General features: G+C 48.6%; 1 protein-coding gene across 3 annotated transcripts; it reads left to right on the top strand.

Annotated features, from left to right (window-relative positions):
- Window positions 1–54: 54 nt before the first annotated feature.
- On the top strand, window positions 55–22,350 carry ECHDC2 (enoyl-CoA hydratase domain containing 2). 3 transcript variants are annotated; one of them, XM_084872940.1, is made up of 10 exons: window positions 55–258; window positions 9,023–9,090; window positions 9,183–9,270; window positions 10,735–10,821; window positions 11,847–11,939; window positions 13,743–13,799; window positions 14,015–14,202; window positions 19,368–19,418; window positions 20,684–20,731; window positions 21,691–22,350. In XM_084872940.1, exons 1-10 carry the CDS (start codon window positions 126–128, stop codon window positions 21,766–21,768), a joined length of 891 nt encoding a protein of 296 aa, XP_084729066.1. In that variant the 5' UTR covers window positions 55–125; the 3' UTR covers window positions 21,769–22,350. The 3 variants fall into 3 exon arrangements, with proteins under 3 accessions (XP_084729066.1, XP_084729068.1, XP_084729067.1); XM_084872942.1 differs by having other exon boundaries at window positions 75–258; window positions 10,656–10,821; XM_084872941.1 differs by lacking the exon at window positions 55–258 and adding an exon at window positions 324–535.
- Window positions 22,351–25,439: the final 3,089 nt, after the last annotated feature.

Genomic DNA, 25,439 nt, shown 5'->3' with positions numbered 1-25,439 from the left:
GCGGGCAGCGCGGCCCGCGGCCGCCAGGGGGAGCAGTGCGCAGCCTCCTGCCGACCTGCGGGCGGGCGGGGAGCGGGAGCGCAGGTGGGGCGCCGCCGGCCGCGCCGTCCCAGCCCCGCGCCCACATGCTGCGCGCCCTAGCCCGCGCCTCGCGCCTAGCGCGCCCCCGGGGGCCCCTTCCGGCCCGCCGCTGCGCCTCGGCCGCCGCGGCCCGGGACCCCGAGATCCAAGTGCGCGCCCTGGAGGGTCCCGACACCGGTGAGTGCGCTCTCCGCGCTCCCGGGAGCACCCCGGGGGCGGGCGGCCTGGGCGGGCCGGGGCCGAGCTCAGGAGGGGGCGCCGGGCGCTGCGGCCCGGCCCAGGCGGTGCCCACGGAAAGACTGAGACCGGAGGGTCGTCGAATATATTTCAGGATGTGTACCCCGACCCCCTGCGTCCTCGTCTAGGTTGCCCGAGAAGGGGGGACCCCCTGACTGGCCTCCCGGCACTCCTTGGGATGGGGACTCTAGGTCCGGACCGGTCCTCTCGGTCCCCGGTGAGCCTGGCTGCGAGGAGGGGGAGAGGAATGGATACTCGGGGGTAGGACCCGGCACCAGCACCCGCCTCCGCCGCTTTAGAAGCCTGAGCGCGCCCCTGGGCCTAGGCCCTTGGCCGGGTCCCAAGGGGGCCGCTGCCGCGGGGCCAATCGCGCGAGGCCGCGGGGGAGGGCGGAGGGAGCGGCTCCCTCCTCCTCCCTGCACCGGGCCGCGAAAGTTCATCCGCTGGTCACCGACAGAAAACACCTGGATTGCGCATTGTGTGCTTTGTTGGTATTGTTATCCATACCCCTCAGTCTTGCCCTCAGGCCTATGCCGTTCTCTTGGCCTTCTCCCCAGTCCTGTTTGTGTCAAGAGTTTTTAGTTTGCACGATCTGCATCGGAGACTGCACCTCTTGTTTCCTCCCCCACTCCTAACTGACATTTGGAGAGCTGCTTCGCTGTATTAACCTAGTTCCTTGCTCCCTGCTGTGGCACCCTGCTCCCTCCTGTGCACTCCCCGCTTTTGATGGGCATGTAGGGGTCGCTGAGTCTGAGAGAATGCCCGTTACTCGCATGCGTTCTTCGTGCCCAGCTGGCCACAGTGCTTGCCTTGATGTTTTTCTTTGCCATGAAGAAACAGAGGCACGCAGACTGATGCATATGCCTTTCAGCATAACTATTATAGCTTGTTTCGTTTTTTTATTCTTGTAAGTATATTTCCAGTAGGACATGATCTCACTCATCTGGGGGAAATGGTGAACGACATAGAGTCGACGGATGAACAGGAACAGACCCAGAGATAAGGAGCCATGGGTCAGACTGTTGGACCTCAGAGGGAGGGTGGGGATGAAAGAGAGAGATCAACCAAAGGACCTGTGTGCATACATATGAGCCTAACGAGTGGTCAAGGACAATAGGGGGGTGAGGGCATGAGTGTGTGTGTGGGGGGGGATTGGAATGGGGGATTGAGGACAAATATGTGATGCCTTAATCAATAAAGAAATTTAAAAACAAAAACAACAACAACAAAACAACAACAGAGGCACACCCTGGCCCCGCAGCTCAGCTGGTTAAAGTGTCATCCCTATACCTCAAGGTTGCAGTTCCATCCTTCCCCGCCCCACCCCACCCCATCCACCCCATCAGGGTACATACAAGAAACAACCAATGAATGCATAAGTGGAAATAAATGTCTCTCTCTCAAAACCAATAAACTGCTTGGCCAACGTGGCTCAGTGGGTAGAGGATTGGCCTGTGGACTGAGAGGTCCTAGGTTCAGTTCCGGTCAAGGGCACATGCAGGGTGGAGGGGGGGGGGGGTCGGTCCAGGCTAGATTCCTAGTAGGAGGCGTGCAGGAGGCAGCCAATCAATGATTCTCTCATCATTGATGTTTCTCATCATTGATGTTTCTATGCCTCTCACCCTCTCCCTTCGTCTCTGAGATCAATACAAATATATTTAAAAATAAATAAAATTTTAAATTAAAAATAAATAAAAAACAGCCGCACAGGGAAATTAAGCAATTTGAATCAGGTGTGATTTCAAAACTTGTGTTCTCAACTATTAGGTCATCACTGCCTCTTCTGTACAAAACACAGACTAGTACATCAGTAAAAAGTATTATCAGGGGTCATAGACCTTGCAGGTAGCAGAATTGTTATCCATGGATAACAAAGATCAGCATAGTAAGCCTCTGCCCACCATTTATTTTTTTATTTAAATACTAGAGGCCCAGTGCATGAAATTCATGCATGGGGGAAGGGGGTCCCCTCAGCCCAGCCTGCATCCCCTCCAATCCAGGACCCCTTGATTGCCCCCAACTACCCTCCCCCCCCCCCCCCCCCCCCGCACTGACCTGGTCACCCCACGCAGCCTGCTGGTCAGTTGTTACTGTGAGGGCATTGTGACCAATTTGCATATTACCCTTTTATTTAGAGAGATAGATATTTTTTATTTATTTCAGAGACAAGGAGTGAGAGAGAGATATAGAAATATCAATAATGAGAAAGAATCATTGATCATCTGCCTCCTGCATGCCCCATACTGGGGGAACAAGCCAACAGCCCTGGCTTATACCCTGACAGGAATCGAACCGCGACCTTCTGGTTCATAGGTCAATGCTCAACCACTGAGCCATGCTGGCCGGCTGCCCCTGCCATTTAGAAGGTCACTGAGGGACAGGCATTAGGAGAAGCAGTGGAGGAAGCATGAGGAAAAGACTCCACGCAGGAGAAACGCCACCTCTCCCCCATCCCCCCAGAATGCCTTGGGGCCATTCGGTGTTTATGTTAGAAGCCACAGGCTCTGCCTTCATCTTGGACCGATGGCATAAGAGTATTGTCACACCTGTTGTCCTTGAAAACAGCATTGGCTTGTTAACCACTCTTCACCCTTCCTTATGGCTCTATTCCAACTCCTTACCATGGGTTTATTTTAAGCTGTCCCACCTCTGTGTTTTATCCTAGCCATGCCCCTGACTTGGGTCCCTCTCCTTTCCTCTCTGCCTATGTAAATACTTCTGGAATTATCACCTTTCTTTTCTTTTTCTTTTAAAAAAATCTATTTTATTGATATTTTACAGAGAGGAAGGGAGAGGGATAGAGAGTTAGAAACATCCATGAGAGAAACATCGACCAGCTGCCTCCTGCACACCCCTCACTTGGGATGTGTCCGCAAGCAAGGTACATGCCTTTGACCGGAATCGAACCTGGGACCTCTGAGTCTGCAGGCCGATGCTCTATCCACTGAGCCAAACCAGCCAGGGCTGGAATTATCACCTTTCAATATCCCTTTATTTTCCATGTATCTGGACTTGTGTCCCTCGTAGGTTGTTAGCTCGCTGAACGGAGGACTGCTAGCTGGGTCCAGCTGTTAACTTAGGCAAATTCTCTTCTTCCCGGGCTTCCGTTCCCCTTCTGTGTAATAAGGCGTTGTTAAACCAGTTGCTCTGTATACTACCTCCCTCCAGTAGTTTCTGTTGACTCCTCCGCATGTCGCCAAGCCTGTGATCCAAACCCTCCAGGCAAAAGTGATCCTACATCAACGGCCAAGGACACCAGCAGCCAGTGGCAGGGTGGGTTGGGTGCGTGAGGAGAGTGCAGGGCAGACCCATCTCTACTGCTGGTGCCCAGAAACAGCCCTGTTCCTAGAACCCGGGCTCACACAGAGGGCAGGGGCCGTGGCAGAGTCCTCTTGGTTTCTTCATGCGGTATGCAAATTGGATGTTGTCAGATGAAAGAATGAAAGCCAAAGACACCCTGCCTGGCTCTTCAGGGCCACCAGCTTGGAGGTCATACCTTGTTTTGGGCCCTAGACTTTCCCCAGCACCTGTGTCCTTTTCCTGCTCACTGTACCCACAAACTCTGGCTCACCATTTATGTGCCTATGTGCATTATTTCTTTTTCTTTTTATTTAAAAAATATATTTTATTGATTTTCCACAGAGAGGAAGGGAGAGGGATAGAGAGCTAGAAACATCGATGAGAGAGAAACATGGACCAGCTGCCTCCTGCACACCCCCTACTGGGAATGTGCCCGCCACCAATGTACATGCCTTGACCGGAATCGAACCTGGGGACCCTTCAGTCCCCAGACCGACGCTCTATCCACTGAGCCAAACCGCTTTCTGCGCATTATTTCTTTTAATCCTCAAAGCAACCTTGTTTTAAAATTATTATTTCTATTTACAGATAAGGAAATTAAAGGCCAGGTGGATAACGTAACATGCCCAGGGCCATGGAACTGGTATATGGCTGAGCGATGGCTTGAGCGAAGCACAATAAGATTTGGCAGCTAGTGTTTTGAGAGAGGAATATAAAGATGAAAAGAGGAGAAAAAGATGAAAGATGGGAGAGAGTCAGCCAGAGAGAGAGGAACGACAGAACAGGAAAGCGAAAGGAGAGAAAATTTCTGTCAACCCCAGGACATCCTTACTGTATTCGTTTTCTATTGCCACCAAGCATTGTTGCTTATAGTAACACATTTATTGTCTCATAATTTCTGTAGGTCAGAAGTCCAGGCACACATTAGCTGGGTTCTCTTGCCTTGGGTCTTCTTGGACAGGGTTATGTTCTCATCATAAGCTTGACTGGGGAGAGATCCGCTTTCAAGCTCCTCGCCTTGTTGACAGAGCTCACTTGCTATGTTTATAGGACTTACGGTAAGTCCTGTTTTCCTGCTGACTGTTGGCCAGGGGGCCCATCTCAGCTCTTAGAGGCTTCCCACACTTCCTTGATATATGACCCTCTCCATAGTTCCTCTATTTCTCTAGAATGCACTAACAAAACAGTCTTTAAAAAAAAAAAAAAAAAAAAAAAATCTTGCCAAAGCCGGTTTGGCTCAGTGGTGGAGCGTCGGTCTGCGGACTGGGGGGCCCCAGGTTCGATTCCGGTCAGGGGCATGTGCGTTGGTTGCGGGCACATCCCCGGTGGGGGGTGTGCAGGAGGCAGCTGGTTGATGTTTCTCTCTCATCGACGTTTCTGGCTCGCTCTCTCTCTCCCTCCTCTCTGTGAAAAATCAATAAAGTATATTTAAATAAATAAATAAATACATCTTTATTGTTCAGATTATTACAGTTGTTCCTCTTTCTTCCCCCCACAGCTCCCTTCCAGTCGGTTCCCACCCCACCCTCTGTCCTTACCCCCCACCCATTGTCCTCATCCATAGATGTACAATTTTTGTCTATACTCTTCTCACCCCCCCACACCCCTTTCCCTCCCGAGAATTGTCAGTCCACTCTCTATGCCCCTGATTCTATTATATTCACCAGTTTATTCTGTTCATCAGATTTTTTATTCACTTGATTCACTTGTTGATAGATAGGTATTTATTGTCACTATGTTGTTCATAATTTTTATCTTTACCTTTTTCTTCTTCTTCCTCTTCTTAAATAATACCCTTTAGCATTTCATATAATTCTGGTTTGGTGGTGATGAACTCCTTTAGTTTTTTCTTATCTGTGAAGCTCTTTAAATGACCTTCAGTTCTAAATGATAGCTTTGCTAGGTAGAGTAATCTTGGTATTAGGTTCTTGCTATTCATCACTTTGAATATTTCTTGTCACATTCCCATAGTTTCTGTTGAGAAATCAGCTGACAATTGTTTGGGTACTCCCATGTAGGTAACTAACTGTTTTTCTCTTGCTGCTTTTAAGATTCTCTCTTTGTCTTTTCCCTTGGCATTTTAATTATGATGTGTCTTGGTGTGGCCCTCTTTGGATTCCTTTTGTTTGGGGTTCTCTGTGCTTCCTGGACTTGTAAGTCTATTTCTTTCACCAGGTAGGGGAAATTTTCTATCATTATTTATTCAAATAGGTTTTTAATATCTTGCTGTCACTCTTCTTCTGGCATCCTTATAATTCAAATGTTGGTATGTTTGAAGTTGTCCCAGAGGCTCCTTACACTATCTTCATATTTTTGGATTCTTTTTTCTTTTCTGGTTGAGTATTTTTTGCTTCTTCGTATTTCAAATCTTTGACTTGGTTCTTGGGATCCTCTAGTCTGCTGTTGGATCTCTTTATGTTATTCTTTATTTCAGTCAGTGTATGCTTAATTTCTAGTTGGTCCTTTTTCATATGCTCAAGGGTCTCAATAAATTTCTCAGAGGTATCTAGAAGATTCTTGAGTAATCTTGTAACCATGGTTTTGAACTCTATATCCAGTAGTTTGCTTTCTTCTATTTCTTTCATTTATGCCCTGTTTCTTTGTCTCCGCATTTTGGCTGCTTCCCTGAGTTGATAGAGTGGCTTTGTGTGCTAGGTGTCCTATAGGGCCCAGTGGCTCAGCCTCCCCAGTTACCTGAGGTGCACTCTTGGTGCACCCCTTTGTGGACTGTGTGTACAGCCTTGTTGTAGTTAAGTCTTGATTGCTGTTGGTATCACTGGGAGGAATTGACTTCCAAGCCATTTGGCTGTGAGGATCAGTTGGGTCTACAATGGTAGAATTTCTATGCTGGAGAAACTCTTATGGAGCAAGACTTGCTTCATTGGGGCTTTAGCTCTTATGGATCTGAGGAGTTGTAATCTGGATGATCTCACTCTGACCATTGGGTACACTGGCTCTTGGATCTCCAAGGAAGTGCAAAGTCAGCCTCTGCCTGCGGCCACCCAGCAGGAGCTACAGAGAGATCTGCAGATTCCTCCTCTTTGTTTGAGGTTTGGAGGTGCCCAGATGAAGCCCAGTTGTGAAGCAATGCAAGCTGCTTTCCAGCCTTGGGCCTTCTTTTGGAGGCTCTGGGACTCTCTGACCCAGCTGCAGTTTGTTAGGTTTTAGGTTGCAAAAGGCCAGGCCATTCATATGCAAAAGCCTCTGCACACAGCTTGGGTGGGTTTGTAAATTGGGTGGGACGGGGTCTCAGGGAATCACCAGAGCGGAGCAAACAGCAAAGGCTGACCATCAGCCCTGCCCCAAAGAGGATCCCGGGTCTCTGTGTCCCGCAGCACCGTGCCGAAACAATGATTGCTGCAAGCACCTCTGAGAGAATGCCAGATAGTCCAGTTTCTCCCTGTATGAATCTGGGTCCCAGAATCTTGCCCGGAACTGGAGTTCAGAGCAGTTGGGAGCTTGTATCTCCCTCCCGATGGAAAAAGACAACAGCGTATGCAGTTGTCAACCCTTTTCTGCACATACCTCCATACCTCTGAACTTCACTTCCGCACCTCCCCACCCTCTCCCAGTCTCAGTGTGCTTTTCTCTTTCCTTCTAGCTGTATAAATCCCACTCAGCCAGCCTTCCTGTGGTTCTGGATGATGTCCTTTTTGTCTTTTAGTTGTAGTTTTGAAGTGGTTGTGCGAGTCAGCAAGTTCAGGTATTTACCTATGCTGCCATCTTGGTTCCTCCTCTCAAAACAGTCTTATAAACAGTGTAACCTAGCCATGAAAGTAACATCTCATCAGCTTTGCCATGTAATTGACTCTACTCTCGAGAGTAACATTTGGTAGCCTTAGCTGTATTCTGTTGGTTAGAAGCAATTCACAGGTCCTGCCCACACTCAAGTGAAGGGACTGGGCATGGAGGGGCACTGGAGGGTCTGTCGGTCACAGTGACCTTGGACCTAGACTGTTTTTCCTCAACCCCTCTGATAGGATTCCTCTGTTTCCACCAGTTTCTCTTCTGAAGCACCAGAGCTGGAGGGAACTGTGGGGATATCTGACTCCCTCTGTGGGACCTCCAGACCTTGCTGGGCTCAGTGAGCTCTTTGAAAGTTTCTGAGGAGGCGAAGGAAGTTCACCTAGCCTGAGTGTCACCGTTCTCTGCCCTAGACCACCGCTTTCTAACTTCATGCTGGACACCCTGTCCCTTGAGAGCTCTGAAACTTTCTTGGGCCCTTCTCTATGTCTCAGATCAACTCACACTGAGAATGGCATCGTAATAAATACTGCTTGTTCTACAGACGAAGCTGAGGTACACATTTATTGTTAAATGAAAATAAAGGAAATTTATTGCCTGTATACGGTACGGTAGAACGGTAGTTGTCAACACAAACCAGACAAACTGTGAATCCTACAGAATCAAGAATTTACTCATTTATTCAATGACAATCATGTCACCACCTTCTGGAACATCATCTAACAATCCAATTCCTAAATTTCCTGGTGAATTTCTTGTGACTCCATTTCTTTCAGAATCAGTGGACCAAATCTCTCATGTTTAGCCTAGGGAGGGGCCTTATGTTTGGGGGGGATGCCTATATTTCACTCAGAAGGAAACCTATAAGTAGGTCTTATTTTTGGAGGATCTTATTTTCAGGGAAACACGGTAGTATATGCTTTTCTCCTGTTAATCTGGTTTATGTCAGTTTAATGGTCGGGCCCAGCCAGAAAGAACCTACGCGGCCCAGCTCTACAGATTTTGTAGGACCTCCCACACCCAGGGGCCTCGTCTGTGCAGCTCCCTCTGCCGGGAATGGGCTTTTCTCCCAATGACACACACACACACACACACACACACACACACACTTCTGCCTGCCTTGCTCTCCTAGTCATCCCTCAGCTCTCAGCTAAAAGGTCAGTTCCTCCACCAGGTCACATTGACCTTCTACACTAGGGTTCCCCTTAGCCCACTCCATTCCTCCTTCCTCCTTGTCCTTTTTATTGTGTTCTCATCACAAACAGTAATTACATCACTGAATCTCTGTCTTCTCTGTCACACTGCAGGTTCTGAGAGAGAGAGAGAGAGAGAGAGAGAGAGAGAGAGAGGGAGAGAGAGAATGTGTGTGCGTGCGTGCGTGTGTGTGTGTGTGTGTGTGTGTGTGTGTCTGACAATGGCAGAAGCAGGCAGGAACCACTGCAGTGGTCATTGTCCCTCTCCCCATGTTCTCCACAGTCCACAATCCCCTCTGCTTCTTTTGTGAAGCAGGAGGGACAGTGTTACTCTGTTTTAAAGTCAGGAGAACCAAAGCCTGGGCTTGTGTGACTTCCCGTCACGCTGCTGCTCAAAGGTAAGGGCTGCCCAGGCCCAGCCAGGAGTGAGCGGCCAGGGCCTCACCCAAGGTCGCCCGTCCCTGCAGGAATCACCGAGATCCTGATGAACAGACCGCAGGCCCGGAATGCCCTGGGATACGTCTTTGTTAGCGAGGTGAGGCACGGCACGCATCGGGTGGGCTGGGCTGGGCTGGGCTGGGCCGGGCTGGGCCGGGCCGGGAGGTGTCTGACCGGTCTGCTCTGCAGCTGCTGGAAGCCCTGGCCCGGCTGCGGGAGGACCGGCAAGTGCGCGTCCTGCTCTTCCGGAGTGCAGTGAAGGGTGTGTTCTGCGCAGGTGGGTGTCCCCATCCCCCCCCCCCCCCCCCCGCCCCGGGGCTCCGCGGGGCTCTCCCCCGCCCCCCCGCAGGGGTTGGTGGGGGCTTATGTCATCTCTGGCCGAGGACTCATCCTTCCCATTTGACAGACGTGAACTCAAGCCTCAGAGGTAAAACTCCCTGCCTAGGGTTACATAGCTACCAAGAGGTAGAAGAGAATCCGGTTTGAACTTGGCCTTTCTGTCCCCCGAATCCTTATTCTCGTGGCCATCCCATGCTGCGTTCCGACCCTTCCCTGAGGAAAAGAGGAAACTGAGCCAAAGACCAGCAAAGGTTCATCCATGAATCCGAGCATCATTCCTTTTTATGGCTGACTCTTCCATTGCATCTTCCCCATTTTATTGATCCATCCTTTGGGGGACCCTGGGTTGTGTACACCTTTTGGCTAGCGTAGATAATGCTGTTTTGAACACTGCTATGCAAGGGTCTGTCTGAGTCCTTGCTTTCCATTATTTGGAGTATATCCTTAGAAGTGGAATTACTGGATCACAGTAATTTTACGTTTAACTTTTTTGAGAGACCACCAAAATGTTTTCACAGCAGCTGCAACATGTTATAATCCCACCAGCCATGCACCAGGGTTCTCCACGTTGCTGTTTATAATAGCCATCCTAATGGGATGTGAACTCATTGTGGTTTGGGTTTGCATTTCCCTAATAACTAATGATATTAAGCATCTTTTTTTAAAATATATATATATTTCATTGATTTTTTTTTTTACAGAGGCTTGACAGCACTCATGTTCCGTCTGCTTTTGCAAATTTACCTAATGATATTAAGCATCTTTTTAAAAATATGTATATTTTATTATTATTTTTTATTTTTATTTTTTTTTTTTTTACAAAGGAGAGGGATAGAGAGTTAGAAACATCGGTCAGCTGCCTCCTGCAACACCCCCTTCTGGGAATGTACCCCGATCAAGGTACATGCCCTTGACCGGAATCAAACCTGGGACCTTTCGGTCCGCAGGCCGATGCTCTATCCACTGAGCCAAACCGGTTAGGGCATTTAAGGATCTTTTCATGTGTTTGTTGGCCACCTGTGTATCTTCTTTGGAGAAAAGACTATTGAAATCTTTGTCCTTTGTGGGTTTTTTTGTTGTTGAGTAATAGGAGGTTTTTGTGTGTCCTAGACATTAATCTCCTATTAGATATGAGAATTGCCAATATTTTCTTCCATTCTGTGGGCTGTCTTTTCACTCCTTCGCAGTGTCTTTTGGCAGAAAAGTTTTAATTTTGAAATACAATTTTTCTTTCTGTCGTGGCACCTCTCCTGTATGACCCACTCCCTTCCCTCCCTGGATCTTCCTGGCGTTTCTCCTTCCCCGCTGGCTGCTTCTCCTCAGTCTCCTTCGCTGGATCTAACAGCCGAGGACTCCGTAAGGGGTTATTTCCCAAGGACCGTCGCCAGCCCCTTATTTGCAGGTGCAGACCTGAAGGAGCGGGAGCAGATGAGTGAGGCCGAGGTGGGGGTCTTTGTCCAGCGGCTCCGAGGCCTGATGAATGAGATCGGTGAGGGTCCAGACGTGGGGTGGAGGAGGGCCCTGCTGACCCCTGCCATACCCCCCCCCCCCCTCTATTCTAAGGAGAGGACAGCTTCTACCATAAGCTCCGTGGAAAGACAGATGGCTCTCCCAGGGAGGACGGGCACAGGCATTGCACAAGGAGGAGGCGACCAGAGGGTGCAGAGGGCGTCTCCTTCGCACGGGGCTCAGCCTTTGTGTCCCCTGCCACCCGCCCCGTGACGTCAGGCTTCAGGCCTCGCTGTTCCAGAGGAGCCACGTTCCACCAAACAGGCTTCCGGGCTTGGACATTGAGGGTCCTTTGGCTGGGATATCCCTCCTCAGCCACCTGAACTTCTTACTCATCCCCCCCCCCCTTTTTTTTATTTTTAATATTATATATTTTTTAATTTTATTGATTCTTTACAGAGAGGAAGAGAGAGGGATAGAGAGTTAGAAACATCCATGAGAGAGAGACATCGATCAGCTGCCTCTTGCATACCCCCCACCGGGTTGTGCCTGCAACCAAGGCACATGCCCTTGACGGGAATCGAACCTGCGACCTCTCAGTCCGCAGGCCGACGCTCTATCCACTGAGCCACACCGGTTTCGGCCTTACTCATCCTTTAATACCACCCGTACCTCCTCCCCCAGGAGGGCTTCCCTGACCCCTCCTCCAAGCTTCCTGTAACAGAGTACAGACCGCCTGGGTCTGTCTTCCCAGGCCTCATTCCATTCTGTGTTCCCGGCACCCAGCACGGGGCTTGCCACACAGAGCAAGAAGGGAAAGCAGAATGGCCAGTCCCCGGGTGGCTGGCAGGGGAGGGGGCCCGAGCAGGGATCATCCAGCCCATCATCTCCCCACCCTGGCTCCTAAGCTGGTCCCACACACTCCCCTGTTGGAAAATCCAGCTTCTAAAATAACCCGGCTGAGGCCCCCAAATCTGACACCGCTGGGGCCCTCTCTAACCGTGAGTCCCTCCCTGTCCTGGTCCTGCCAACGCCTCTCACCGGAGCCCTTCTTCGTCTCCACAGCGGCCTTCCCCGCACCCACCATTGCCGCCATGGATGGGTACGCCTTGGGTGGAGGCCTGGAGCTTGCCCTGGCCTGTGACCTTCGAGTGGCAGGTACTGGGCAGGGGGAGAGGCGGAGTAAGGTGGGGAGGATAGGGTGAGTGAAACAGGGTAAGTCTGGGGATCCTGTGAAGTCAGCCACTGCTCTTGGCTTTCCTACCCACCGCAGACGGAAGGCAAGGTGGGAGGCACAGGGGAAGCTGGTTCCCTCCTGGCCCAGCCCCTGACGGCTGTAGAACCAGCCCCCCCCCTGCACCAGCCTCCCTCAGCACCAGCGTGCTCCTGCCCATCGAGAGCCACTGCTGACGGGACAGGGGCGAGAGCACAGAGAGGGAGGGCAGAGCAGGACAAGACTAGGTGTCTGACCCTCCAGGTCTGTCCAAGAAGCTTTACTTAGCATGTGTGGGTTTTTAAAATATATTTTATTGATTTTTTACAGAGAGAGAGAGAGTTAGAAACATCGATCCGCTGCCTCCTGCAGACCCCCTACTGGGGATGTGCCCGCAACCAAAGTACATGCCCTTGACCGGAATCGAACCTGGGACCCTTCAGTCCACAGGCCGACGCTCTATCCACTGAGCCAAACCGGTTAGGGCTACTTAGCACGTTGTGAACAAAGGTGAGGCAGGGGCAACCTGTCGCCTGCCCAGCTGAACACAAACATGCCCGGCAGGAACCTTGCCCTCTGGTTCATTGGTCAGGGCTTGCAGAGTGGAGAGGAGAGGAGGACACCGGTTACATTTTAACCTTTCTGACTCGGTGGTGAGGTGCTCCCTTCTTGGAGACAGAAGAGTCTGCGCCGTCATGGCGCTCTGTCTTCCCTCTATGCCTTCCCCTGCCGCCCCGGAACATTTAAAAATATGCAACTCGAGCCCTGACCTGTTTGGCTCAGTGGATAGAGCGTCGGCCTGCGGACTGAAGGGTCCCAGGTTCAATTCTGGTCAAGGGCATGTACCTTGGTTGCAGGAACATCCCCAGTGGGGGATGTGCAGGAGGCAGCTGATGGATGTTTCTAATCGATGTTTCTAACTCTCTATCCCTCTTCCTTCCTCTCTGTAAGATTAAAAAAAAAAAAAATCAATAAAAAATATTTTTTAAAATGTGCAACTCGAGCCATAGAAGTAGCTTATAGCTACACAATGCATGCCAACGAAAAGGCGTCAAAATGCCTGGTCAGGCCATAGCCCCAACTCTGCTTCTCACCTTGTCCGGTGTTTAAGGCCAACTAACCTGCAGGGTTTGGAAAATAGGAGGGAGTGTAAAACCCCTCACAGGCAGAAGAGATGGCTGTTCCCTCCTGCCTGGCTCAGATGGCCAGAGGGAATTCAGGAGGGAAGCCTGTGGTGGAACATTCAGAGGGCTTCTCAGAGGAAGCAGAACTCAGGAGAGGGATGTGGACTGAGCACGGGAAAATGTCAGGCTGATGGAGCGCCCGGAGGAGTAACGGGTGGGAGCGGAGTCCTTCACACTCCGGGCCAGACCATGGCTAAGGGTGCCCGGGACAGAGAACCCCTTAACCCTCAGAGAGGCCGTGGGCACCTTCCAGGGACCCCTTCCTTGTTCCAAGCACCGTTACCTCACTGGGCCCTTAGCAGCTCTTTGAAGCAGGCAGAAGAGTGGTCATCATCTCTTTCCACCTGAGGCTCAGAGAGGGAGAGAGACTTGCCTGGGAACGCACAGCCCCACCCTCGCCCCCAGTGGGGATGGTAGGATGAGGACCTGGGCCTCCTGACCGCCAGGCCAGAACCTGATGGAAGAGGTTGGCTGAAGGGGTGCGCAGAGAGCCCAGAGGTAGGTGTCACGTCTCCCCAAGGATTGGCCCCTTGAGAGGGTGGGGGCTTCCCTCTGTTTATGCAGCTTCCTCAGCTGTCCTGGGGCTGATCGAGACCACCCGCGGGCTCCTCCCAGGAGCAGGTAACGTCAGCCACAGCACCCGTCCCCCTCTGCCTGCCCACGTCCTCTGGCCAGAGTTCTTCCCCGCTCTCCTCTTTCCCCCCGTTGCCTAGGCTCTGCCCTGCTAGCCTGACTCAGAATCTGCTTCTGAGAAGAAGTCCTGGCTGATGCCCAGCCTGGCCTTCTCTGGGCTCCCACGTCCCATGCTGACTGACCATCCCACTCCCTCCCGGCAGGAGGGACCCAGAGGCTGCCCCGGTGCCTGGGCGTGGCCCTGGCGAAGGAGCTCATCTTCACCGGCCGCCGGCTGAGCGGGACCCAGGCCCAGGCCCTGGGGCTGGTGAATCACGCCGTGGCCCAGGACGAGGAGGGCAGAGCTGCCTACCACCGGGCCCGGGAGCTGGCCCGGGAGATCTTGCCCCAGGTGTGCGGCAGCCCAGCCCAGCGGGGCGGGAGGACCTGCGCCCTGGGGGACACGTGTGGGGAGGCCACAGAAGACCCACTTACCCAGACTCATACAATTAGCCCTCTTCGAATCTTGCATCCATTTAGCCACCCAGTAAACAAAATTAAGTCAAATGTTAAAATGAAAATTGAATTCTGAGGGACTCAGATGGGCTTGAAAGTCTTCAGAACGGCACTGTCCAAGAGAACTTTCTGAGATGAGTGAGTGGTTGAGTGGCCTTAGCATATCATTAGCATATTATGCTCTGATTGGTTGAATGTATGAATGGACGAACGGACACTTAGCATATTAGGCTTTTATTATATAGGAGGCTTGACTAAGCCCACGTGGAGCATCTCCTATTAGACACTATCTTAGGTACTTTCGTTGGAACAATCCAGCTGGGCTGATTATCCTCATTTTATCTGTAATGTAACAGACCCAGGAAAGTTAAGTGACTTGCTCATCAAGGTCACAAAAAGTGACTGCAATGCCATAGCAGAGAGACAACACAGGTATTTTGGTAATTATTTTACACACAATGTAAAAACTACACACAATGTAAAAACTACACACAATGTAAAAACTACATACAATGTAAAAACTAACATTTTATTCTAAAGAGTACACAATATGTACAAAAATTTCTAGAACTATAAAACTAATGCATTTCAAATATAAAAAATGTTCAAAAACATGTTACAAAACAAAAAATGTAAGTCTATAAAAATATTTTCCATTCATCATTTTAGTATTAACAGATGAAACTATTTGAATAATTATGAACATTAAATATTTATTTTGGTTTTTTAAAAATATTTTTTTACTGATTTCAGAGAAATTGTTTCAGAGAGGGAGAGAAACATCAATGATGAAAGAGAATAATTGATTGACTGGCTCCTGCAAATCCCATATTGGGGATCGAGCCCACAGTCTGAGCATGTGCCCTGAACGGGGATTGAACCCAGGACCTTCTAGTTCATAGGTAAATGCTCAAACACTGAACTATGCTGGCTGGGCTAGTATTTATTTTGGAAAAATCTTTCTCTATCTAAATAATCCTACCTATTTAAATAATCTTACTTTCTTTTTATAACTTTGAGCCTTCCCTGAGGACAGGGATTATAACTTTAAAAACTAATAGTGACTTTGATTTAAAAGAAAGCATGTTTTGTCTTCATTTCTTTTTTTAGTTTCGTCACATATAAATGGAGCATCTGATGGTGCTACTCGGCCAATTTTAATGATATCAGATTCCTATTATACTTGATCAGGAAGTATCTGATCTAAACAAAACTCTACAGGACTCAAGGTCTCGGCTGGCTGCACCTTCAGAGGGGGCCTACCTAGCAAGACTGGTAGACTGAAGGTTGTCTTTTTGCATAAACTGTGTAACTGGGTCTTTGAGCTCCATCTCAAGATGATTCTGATTTTTAGTATTCTAAAATAATGGTATTATACTAATGTAAGTACCAGTATTTCAGTACTTGAAAGTAGCTTTGCATTCCAAAACACCAGCATACCAACAACTAGTACTATAATCATTAATCCCAATGCTGGAATATCTGATGCAACCTAAAAAAGTAAACCTTCAGCTTCCAGCCAGTTCCTGGATAGGGTGACTGCCAGGTGTGGTACATGGCTACCCTCTGGTGGACAAACCACTAAGACTAGGGAGTCAAATGGTTCCAGAGAGTAGGGTCCAAAAACGACTTCTAATGAATGCAAGGGCTATAACTTAATATTCATATTTCCCCCCTAAATTGAAAATACACATTTTGCTTTAAATTATGAATTTGGCTGTTTTCTACTTGAACATACGGTACCAGTGTGATTCACTGTCCTCATTTCCAAAAAACAACCAAATTATTAGATTTTTAATAATCCTCACATTTAAGTATGTCTATATACTTAGAAATAAATGTGTCTGCTAACACATACACAGACATATACTGAAATGGGAACCTCCAGGATATTAGTTTAAAAAAAAACTAGGTCCCTACTAGTATGTTTATTATTATCCCATTTGTGTAAAAGGTGTTGGTACGACATGCCTTGTAGGAAAGGGTCAGGAGAAAGGAACTTCACTTTTTGTTTTTTGAATTGTTTGAATTATTTACTATCACATTTTAATCCATGTTTTAAAAATGTCTCTTAGAATTGGATTACCCTCTAAAGGTATATTCCTTGTCCCTTAGACCATTCTAAAAAGAATTTAGTTATTTATGTACTAGAGGCCTGGTGCACAATCAGGGCCAGGGAGGGGCTGTGGGAGGGCTCCAGGGCGTATTTGGCCCATCTTGCTCATTCCCAATCGGCCAGACCCCAGCAGCAAGCTAACCTACTGGTCAGAGCATCAGCCCCCTGGTGGTCAGTGCATGTCATAGCGACTGGTCGACCAGTCAACTGCTTATCCCCTGGTGGTCAGTGCACATCAGAGCAAGTGGTTGAGCGGCCTTAGCATATCAATAGCATATTACGGTTTGATTGGTTGAGTGGACAACTGGACACTTAGCATATTAGTCTTTTATTATATAGGATATGAGTATATACAGAGGTGGCCAAAGTAGGTTACAGTTGTGAGTATGCAAAAGTTTATTCTTGTATTATTTTTAAATGTATTTTTATTCATTGATCAGCTGCCTCCTGCACATCCCACACTGGGGATCAAGCCTGCAACACAGCATATGCCCTGACTGGAAATCAAACCATGACTTCCTGGTTCATAGGTCAATCCCCAACCACTGAGCCATGCCAGCCAGGCACTGTATTATTTTTTAATGGTTGTATTATTTATTATTATTACTAACCTACTTTTGCCCGCTTCTGTATATTTATTGATCTCCTTCTTTTAAGCAACTGCACTTTTTCATTCATGGTCTAGATGTGCTATTATTTAACCAGTACCCTAATGAACATTTATGTGGCTTACACCTTTTTGCTACTGCAAAATAGCTGGAGTGAATAACTGTGCATCTTAGTGTACTTGTAGTTGTGCATCTGCAGGATAGATTCCTACAAGGAGTTGCAACATCAAAGAGTATGCTCATCGCCCATCTGGTGTGTCTCAGTGGTTGAGCATTGACCTATGAACCAGGAGGTCATGGTCGATTCCCAGTCAGGACACATGCCTGGGTTGCGGGCTCAATCCCCAGAAGGAGGTATGCAGGAGGCAGCTGATCAATTGATCATTGATGTTTCTCTCCCTTATGTTTTTTGTGTTGTTTTTTTTTTTAAAGCATGTGCATCTAACATTTGCCAATTCTTGCCAAATTGCCTTCCCCAAAGCATTGTACCAATTTACTCTATCAATAATGTATGCAAATACGTGCTTCCTAACCCTAGCAATAGTGGGCAATACCAACATTTTTACTACTTACCTGGTCTGAGGTTAAAGGGGCACCTCCCTGATTCTCATTTTCTTAACTAGGAATAAATCTGGGAACCCCTTGAGTTTATATTTTTCTGTGAACTACCTTTTCATATATTTATGAATATTTGTTGGAAAAGTACTAGCTTTTTTTTTTTTTAAATATATATATATATTTTAATATATTTTATTGATTTTTTTACAGAAAGGAAGAGAGAGGGATAGAGAGTTAGAAACATCAATGAGAGAGAATCATTGATCGGCTGCCTCTTGTATGACCCCTACTGGGCATGTGCAAGGTACATGCCCTTGACTGGAATCGAACCTGGGACCTTTCAGTCCGCAGACTGACGCTCTACCACTGAGTCAAACCGGTTTCAGCTTAAATATATTTTATTTATTTTTTACAGAGGAAGAGAGAGAGATAGAGAGTTAGAAACATTGATGAGAGAGAGACATCGACTAGCTGCCTCTTGCATACCCCCTACTGGGGATGTGCCCGCAATCAAGGTACATGCCCTTAACCGGAATCGAACCCAGGACCCTTCAGTCCGCAGGCCAACGCTCTATCCACTGAGCCAAACCGGTTTCGGCGAAAAATACTAGCTTTTTATAAATCAAGAAAATTCATCTGTCATAAGTATCACAAATACATTTCCCCAGTTTTTTACTGTTGCCTTTGATTTGTGGTGTTTTTCTCAACTTCATTTCTATGTAACTAGCTTTTTCTTTTCTTTCTTTTTTAAAAAAATATATTTTATTGCTTTTTTACAGAGAGGAAGGGAGAGGGATAGAGAGCTAGAAACATCGAGGAGAGAGAATCATCGATCAGCTGCCTTCTGCACACCCCCTACTGGGGATGTGCCCGCAACAAAGGTACATGCCCTTGACTGGAATCGAACCTGGGACCTTTTAGTCTGCAGGCCGACGCTCTATCCACTGAGCCAAACCGGTTTCAGCTGTAACTAGCTTTTTCAATTATGACTTCTATGCGATCAGACTTTAAAACAGCCTTTCTTTTTCTGATAAACTCTTATGTATAAAAACTTCAAATAATACGACTACTACAGGCAGAAAGCGCACCCTCTGCCTGGAAGTGGGGCTGGGAGTGCAGTGCCAGGCCTGTTGTTGGCACAATTGGGAGCAAGACCAGACAAGCGAAGATGGCAGCTTTGATGCTCTTGCTTCCCAATGGCTGTGCAAAATGCCCCCTTGCGATTTCAACCCAGGCTGGCCAGACCTCAAAGCCCACATTCCTAATCCTGACCAGGCTTTACCTCCACCGAGGGGAAACTCGCTTGCAGTGGAGGTTTGCATTTGCTGAGCTGAGAAGGCGGGTGGAGGGAGGGAGCAGCAGTGGGAACAGTGACTGGGAACCATACCCAAACTCCGCCTGACGCACTGGACAACTCACCTCCCCGAGCCTCAATTAAAGATGGCACCATCCTGCAACTATAATCTACACCATTAGACAAGTCTCTGGGCGGGAAAGCACTTTGTAAGGAATTTAATTCATAGGAATGAATTAAATGACAAGAACCCCAGAGGGTCAGGATTGGGCAGGGCAGGGATCAGTCAGGTTTTCTTTATGATAGAAAAGGAGCGGGGACTGAAAGCCAGCAGGTGCTCACACTGGCGGAAATAACGCTGCGCAGAAAGCTAGAACTCCGCCTCCCCGCCCACAACTCTTCCCCCTCCGTGGAGCTGTGTGTCTTTATTTCTGCTCCCCAGTCAGCATTGATCCCCTCCTCAACAAGCTTTTTCTTTTCTCTAGGCGCCCATTGCTGTGCGGCTGGGCAAAGTGGCCATTGATCGAGGAATGGAGGTGAGGGCTGCGGTCAGGACGGCAGTCGGTGGGGTGGGGTGGGGTGGCCGGTGGGGTGGGGTGGCCGGGAGGCAGTGCCCTCATGGCACTCTGACGGCTCGGCTGGAAAGAACGCGGGGACCGGATTCTTGGAACATCCAGTCCCGGAGTTCCTTGTGTGCCAACTTGTAAAGTGTGACCAGGAGACATCCCAGATTCATTTTATCCTCATCCTTTTCCCTTGGAGAGAAGGAAACTGGGGTTCAGAGAGGGTAAATGGCTCATCCGGGTCACAGAACCAGTAATAAGATCCAGATCTGTGTGGCCTACGGAGAGGGCCCGGGGTGCAGCTGATCCATCCCTCCACATCAGCTTCCCTAATCGTCCATCACACACTGAGTCTGAGCTGAGCCGAAGACTGGGGCAGAGAGTCAAATATAGTCACTGCCCAAAGGTGGGCGGGGGGTAGGTACAGTCTCAGGTCACTGATAAAAGGTTAAAAGTACCAAGCAGAGAGCCAGTGGAGATTAAAGCAGCACTGTCTCACTGGGTAGTGCCGAGTTAGAGGAAATTTTCTAGAGCTGGGCCTTGGAAAGGACTAGTATTCCAGGAAAGGCAAAAAATATGAGCAAAAGCACAGGGATGTGTAAACAAGCAATTCAAAGGGGTGAGTGAGAAATCATGGGAGTTAGGGGCCTGGGTTCTGGTGCTGAGCTCTCTGGGTTCAAAGACCTGCTTTTCCCATACTGCTGTGATTCTGGAGAAATTCCTTCACCTTTCTATTCGTCAGACTTGTCAGTTGCACAGTAGGGGTGATAACCTTTGTTGTTAGGATTATACATGCCATACTTCTCTTAGAACAGTGCTTGCTCAGCAGCAGCAATAGTGAGCTCTGAGCACCAGGGCCAGACTGTGAAAGCCTAGAACCTTATTCCCCAGGGCAATAAGTTCACCAATGGGGGTGACAGGAGGCATTGGGGGTGAGGCAGCCCATGAGAACACTGTCTGCAAAGACACGACCTCCTCGGCGCTACCGGCTTGTGCAACCCTCCCCATTGTGCTCACCGCCCCTATTGGTCCCAGCACTGTTATGTCAATTAAGGTGTTTGCTCTCCAGGAGTCCTTTATCATAATCATCTCTGTGCGTGACTGGCACACAGTCAGACTCGGTAATTCTCTGCCGGAGTAAGCCATGAACCAACAGAACAGTTCAGGCAGTAAGGCGGGCGAGCCCAGTGTGGATGGAGGTGGGCAAGGTCAGGCTTATTCAGGATTCTTTCTCGCAGGTGGACATCGCAACGGGGATGGCCATTGAAGGGATGTGCTATGCCCAGGTATGTGGTTGCTGCCCAGTCCATGCATGCTTGTAAGCAGATGCTGGGCCAGGGGGACCTCATGTGCAATACATGACCAACTTAATAGGCTCCTCCCAGCCCAAAGGGTCTCTCCCAATGACAGTTGCTCCTCACAGTCAGCCTGGGCTGATCCCAGAGGAACCACACTGCTCTCTGGGACTGCTTCCTCAGCTACCCGGTGGTGGTACATTCTGTCCCCACCGAGAGAAGCACAGAACAGATACCTGAGAGGAAGAATGGCTTCCTGTCTCTGTACCAGTGGCCACGGTAGAGGTCAGGTTAGAGTTGGGATGTAAGGCCTTGCTTATTCCAGCCTGCAGGCTGTGTGTGTCTGACAGTGTGGTGGTAACTCTGGGGCTGACCTATTTTGACCCAGCTCCTGGGTGAGTCAACAAGTACTAACCTCAAGGTCAACAGATATCAAAAACTCCTAACCAGGGGGTCCTGGAACTTGCAGGGCCTGGTGTGAAAGCTACCCCCCAGGATTCAGAGCCAGTTTCTCACAGTGAAGCCTCGTATCAGACAGCTGTGTGGAGGCATGTAAGCATGACAAGCAGAGGCCAGTGGCAGGCCAGGTGCTAAAGGCGCAGACTGCCTTCTTCAGGAAACTCAGGGGCCACGAGGCCCATACCTTTGCACGGCCCAATACCAGAGCCCAGCAACAAAAGGGAGACTTGGACCCTAAAGAGGAGGAAAGTTGAGGGGAACAGCATGAGCAGAGGGGAGCAAGAGGATACACGGAGAGACACAGGGGGCTGATAGGCACATAGGCACCCTGGTCTCAGGAGCCCTCTTGCTGCCCTGAGGCAGGGGAATGAAGGCTGCCCTCACACCGGGGACTTCCGGTCATTCTTTGTCATGGGCTGGACGAACTTGAGCAAGCCCTTGCTGGCCTCTAGCCCTGCGCCCCAGCAAACTAACGTTCCGTGTCGTTTCAGAACATCCCCACCCGGGACCGGCGAGAGGGCATGGCTGCCTTCAGGGAGAGGCGCCCCCCTCGATTTGTGGGCGAGTAACTCCATTCAGCTCAAGCCCGGGAGGCACGCCTGGCAGGGCAGGGTCCGGAAGGGGCATGGGCGGCGTCGACTGCCCTCATTTCTCATCTCCGGGCTTCAGTCTTCTCACACAGAGGACAATAATGCACATGAAATGGCTCATATGGTGCCTGGTACGAAGGTGCTGACCTGGCCGCCTGCTGCTACCATCCTTCTTGCCCACCCTGTGTGTATCACCCCCGGGGCCCATTGGCTTTGGAGAACGCCTCTTTCCCCACTCGAATGATAAACGAAGGATTAAAACAGGTCCCCTCTGGCCTTTGTATTAATAATTGTTGACCCTCAGGCCTGACCTCTGCCTCTCAGGGAGCAGGTGTACTCACCTGAGATGGCCAGAAGCAGTAAGACCCCAGTTGCCGACTGAACAATGGAAATCGGAAGGAAGCCCAGGTGGGGGAGTAGGTGCCAGGGTCAGACCGCAGCCTCCAGCTCTCCACCAGTGAGTGCCTCACTGTGCGCCTCAGCTTCCTCGTCTGCCAAAGGGAGTTGTTGTGAGGACTTAGATAAAATGCCTCGTGTTCAATAAATGTGAGTTGTTAATGCGCAGTGTTGCGAGAACCAATGAAAACGATTGTTGTGAAAACCTTTCGTAAACTGCAGGGCGGCCGGCCGCTCTGTATTTGAATGAAATAGGCTTCAGGGGCATCGAGAAGGAAGCGATTAGCTGACAGAGAGAATGGAGGGTCAGGAAATAGGTGGGTAGGTAACACTAGAGTTGAAGCCGGAAGAATTAGACATTTGATGCAAAGAGGAGGAAGGTTGAGGGGAACAGCATGAGCAGAGGTGAACAAGAGGACACACGGAGAGACACAGGGGGCTGATAGGCACATAGGCACCCTGGTCTCAGGAGCCCTCTTGCTGCACTGAGGCAGGGGAATGAAGGCTGCCCTCACACCAGGTCCTTCCGGTCATTCTTTACCAGAGCTAAGCTTTACCTGAACTTCCTGAGTCTAGGCCTAGAGTCTCTAAGCCAAGGGCATGGACACATACAGTGGTGCCTCACACAACGAACTTAATTCGTTCCAGGAGGGAGTTTGTTATGCGAAAAGTTCGTTATGTGAAACACGTGTTCCCATAACAATACATGTTAAAAAAAATAATTCGTTCTGTAGCATAAAATATGCTAAGATGACATAAAAAAAGATAATTTTTTGTTATTATTTTTATTTATATACATCTAAAAACATAATTTTTTTTAAAAAAAACACATTTTTTTAATTTTAAGACAGACTAAGTAGAGTCTACCGAATCTTGCACATCTTCATCCATTTTCTGCTTTTTGGCCGATGGTTTCATGAAAAACCTGTCCAAAGTTCGCTGTGCGAGGCATTCTTTATGCGAGGCACCACTGTACCAATAAGGCTGTTCATTTGCTGCTAAATATAAATGCACTCCACGGCTGTGCTCATTTCCTGAAAGGGAGAGTGTCACAGAACAGCCCAGGCCTTAGAATCAGCCCCAACTTATCAGAAAAGTAACACCCTTACTGAGCTTTTTTTTTCTCACCTGTTAAATGGGGAGACTAACACCCCAGCTGACTGTGTGAATCATGGGGAGAGGTGCCTGGTGTAGAACTGGACCTCAACAGGCACAATGTCCCACCACATCCTCACATTAGCAAAAGCTAGTATCTGGTGAAAGAATGTTCCAGAGTACTAGAACCCAGGTCAGGAGATTAGGACGGGTTTTTGAAGTCATGCACAGGAGTGAATGAGAGGAAATACAGTGGTTTCAGGACTATAGGGGGCTACAAATTTCCCTTACCCAGTGGGACACTGGTGGGAAATAGTTTGGAATATGGTTTAAAATAAATCTCATTTCATTCCAAAAGATGGCACATATCATTCCAGTTAAGAGTGGTCAAAAAAGAGAATTAAATTCTAGTCCTAAAATATGCTAATAAAAAAGGAATTTATTTTTATTCTTTGAAAAAGTAAAAACACATGAATGACAAAATATGGTTTGTTAGTTGTCAACAATAAGGTGAGAAAGGAGTCCATACTCTATTCTACAGAGGGGGTTTGCAAGGACACGAACAATTTATATTGTGATAGAAGCTGGTTTTCACAAAAGCCCGTATTCTTCTTGTCCCCCAGCTGGGTAAGAGCACCTCTTGAAATCTCTGGCAAAGACTTTTTGTGGCTCCTTCTCTTCCTCTCAGTTCTGGTCAGTTCTTCTCCAACTAAAACTCTAAGGGGCTGAGATTTACAGTCCCCATACAATCTTACATCTGCACACTATTCTCAATCTTTAGTCTCACCATGCCCCTGCAGCACACCCACATACCGAGAATGTTATACCACTCAGTCTAACACGTAGAGTTGAGGAGAAGGGGCCACAAGAAGAATATCAACAACTGCAAAAAATATATTTCTTTTTCCTCCATCCCACAGTGGAATGTACTTTGGTGTCTGCACAGTTCCAATACAAGCTCACAGGTCTTCCCAGAGCCCAGAGCTTGATTTTTCAAAATTGCTGAGGGAATGTTCTCAGAATTATTTCCATTAGGGCTATGGCCATCATAAAATGCAATCTTTGGTAACTTACAAACACTATTAATAAAAGATGGCCCCCCTGGCTGGTATGCTCCGTGGTCAGAGTGTTGGCCCTCGCACCAAAGGGCCGTGGGTTCAATTTCCAGTCAAGGGCGCATACCTGGGTTGCAAGTTTGATTCCTGGCCCAGGTTGGGGGGGAGGGAGGTTGCGGGAAACAGCTAATCGATGTTTCTCTCACATCGATGTTTTTCTCTCTATTTCCCTCTCTTCCACTCTCTCTAAAAAAAAATCAATGGAAAAAATATCAAGTCAAGATTAACAACAAAAAATTAAAATTAAGAAAAGACACATAATCAAAATATACAAAAAGTTAAAAATAAATAAATGAAAAATGGCCAACTCATAGACTCCAACAACAGGTTTCCACATTCAGTGGCTGCTGGCAGAAGCTCTGCCTGCCCCTGAGGAACAGAGCACCTCCAGGCCCTGCGGTTAAAAGGGGCCTTTAACACAAAGGGCGTCTCTGCTGATCCATGAAGTGCATCCTGAAGTCCTCAAGAAAGGAGGCTGCAGTCCACCGTGCTGGGGGGTCCGCCTCACTGTGCGCCTGGACGTCACACAAAAGCTGCGGTCCTCCTTCTTCAGCTAACATTGTGCAGTACTTGCCGGCTGGGGAAAAATCAAGCAAAAAACGTGATGGACAATTTGGTATTTTAAATATGCCCAAGTCACCACATTCACCTTTTTGAAAGAAGGGTACAAAGTTTTAAGCCCTCTGACAGAGTAATCTAAAATAAGTCAATTCAAAAGAAATACTCAATTCAAACTCAAATTAAGCTTGGCTTGTGTAGTGACCTAATAGATGATTATTATTTTTTTTAAATATATTTTATTGATTTTTTCATAGAGAGGAAGGGAGAGAGGGATAGAGAGCCAGAAACATCAATGAGAGAAAAACATCGACCAGCTGCCCCCTGCACACCCCCTACTAGGGATGTGCCCGCAACCAATGCACACGCCCCAGACCGGAATCGAACCCGGGACCCCCAGTCCGCAGACCGATGCTCTATCCACAGAGCCAAATCGGCTTCGGCTAGATGATTATTTTAACCCTTTGCACTCCGAACCATTCTGGA

The sequence above is a fragment of the Pipistrellus hanaki genome (assembly GCF_964339955.1).
Source record: "Pipistrellus hanaki genome assembly, chromosome: 2".
NCBI lineage: Eukaryota > Metazoa > Chordata > Mammalia > Chiroptera > Vespertilionidae > Pipistrellus > Pipistrellus hanaki.
Note: the sequence above shows the minus strand (reverse complement) of the source record. Positions and strands in the feature narration are given on the sequence as shown.

Bases quoted from the DNA above. Each gene is read 5' to 3' on its own strand.
- ECHDC2 (XM_084872940.1), top strand. From the start codon at position 126: ATGCTGCGCGCCCTAGCCCGCGCCTCGCGCCTAGCGCGCCCCCGGGGG. The intron at 13,800-14,014 runs GTAACGTCAGCC...CCCTCCCGGCAG, and splicing joins CGGGCTCCTCCCAGGAGCAG to GAGGGACCCAGAGGCTGCCC. The intron at 19,419-20,683 runs GTGAGGGCTGCG...TCTTTCTCGCAG, and splicing joins CCATTGATCGAGGAATGGAG to GTGGACATCGCAACGGGGAT.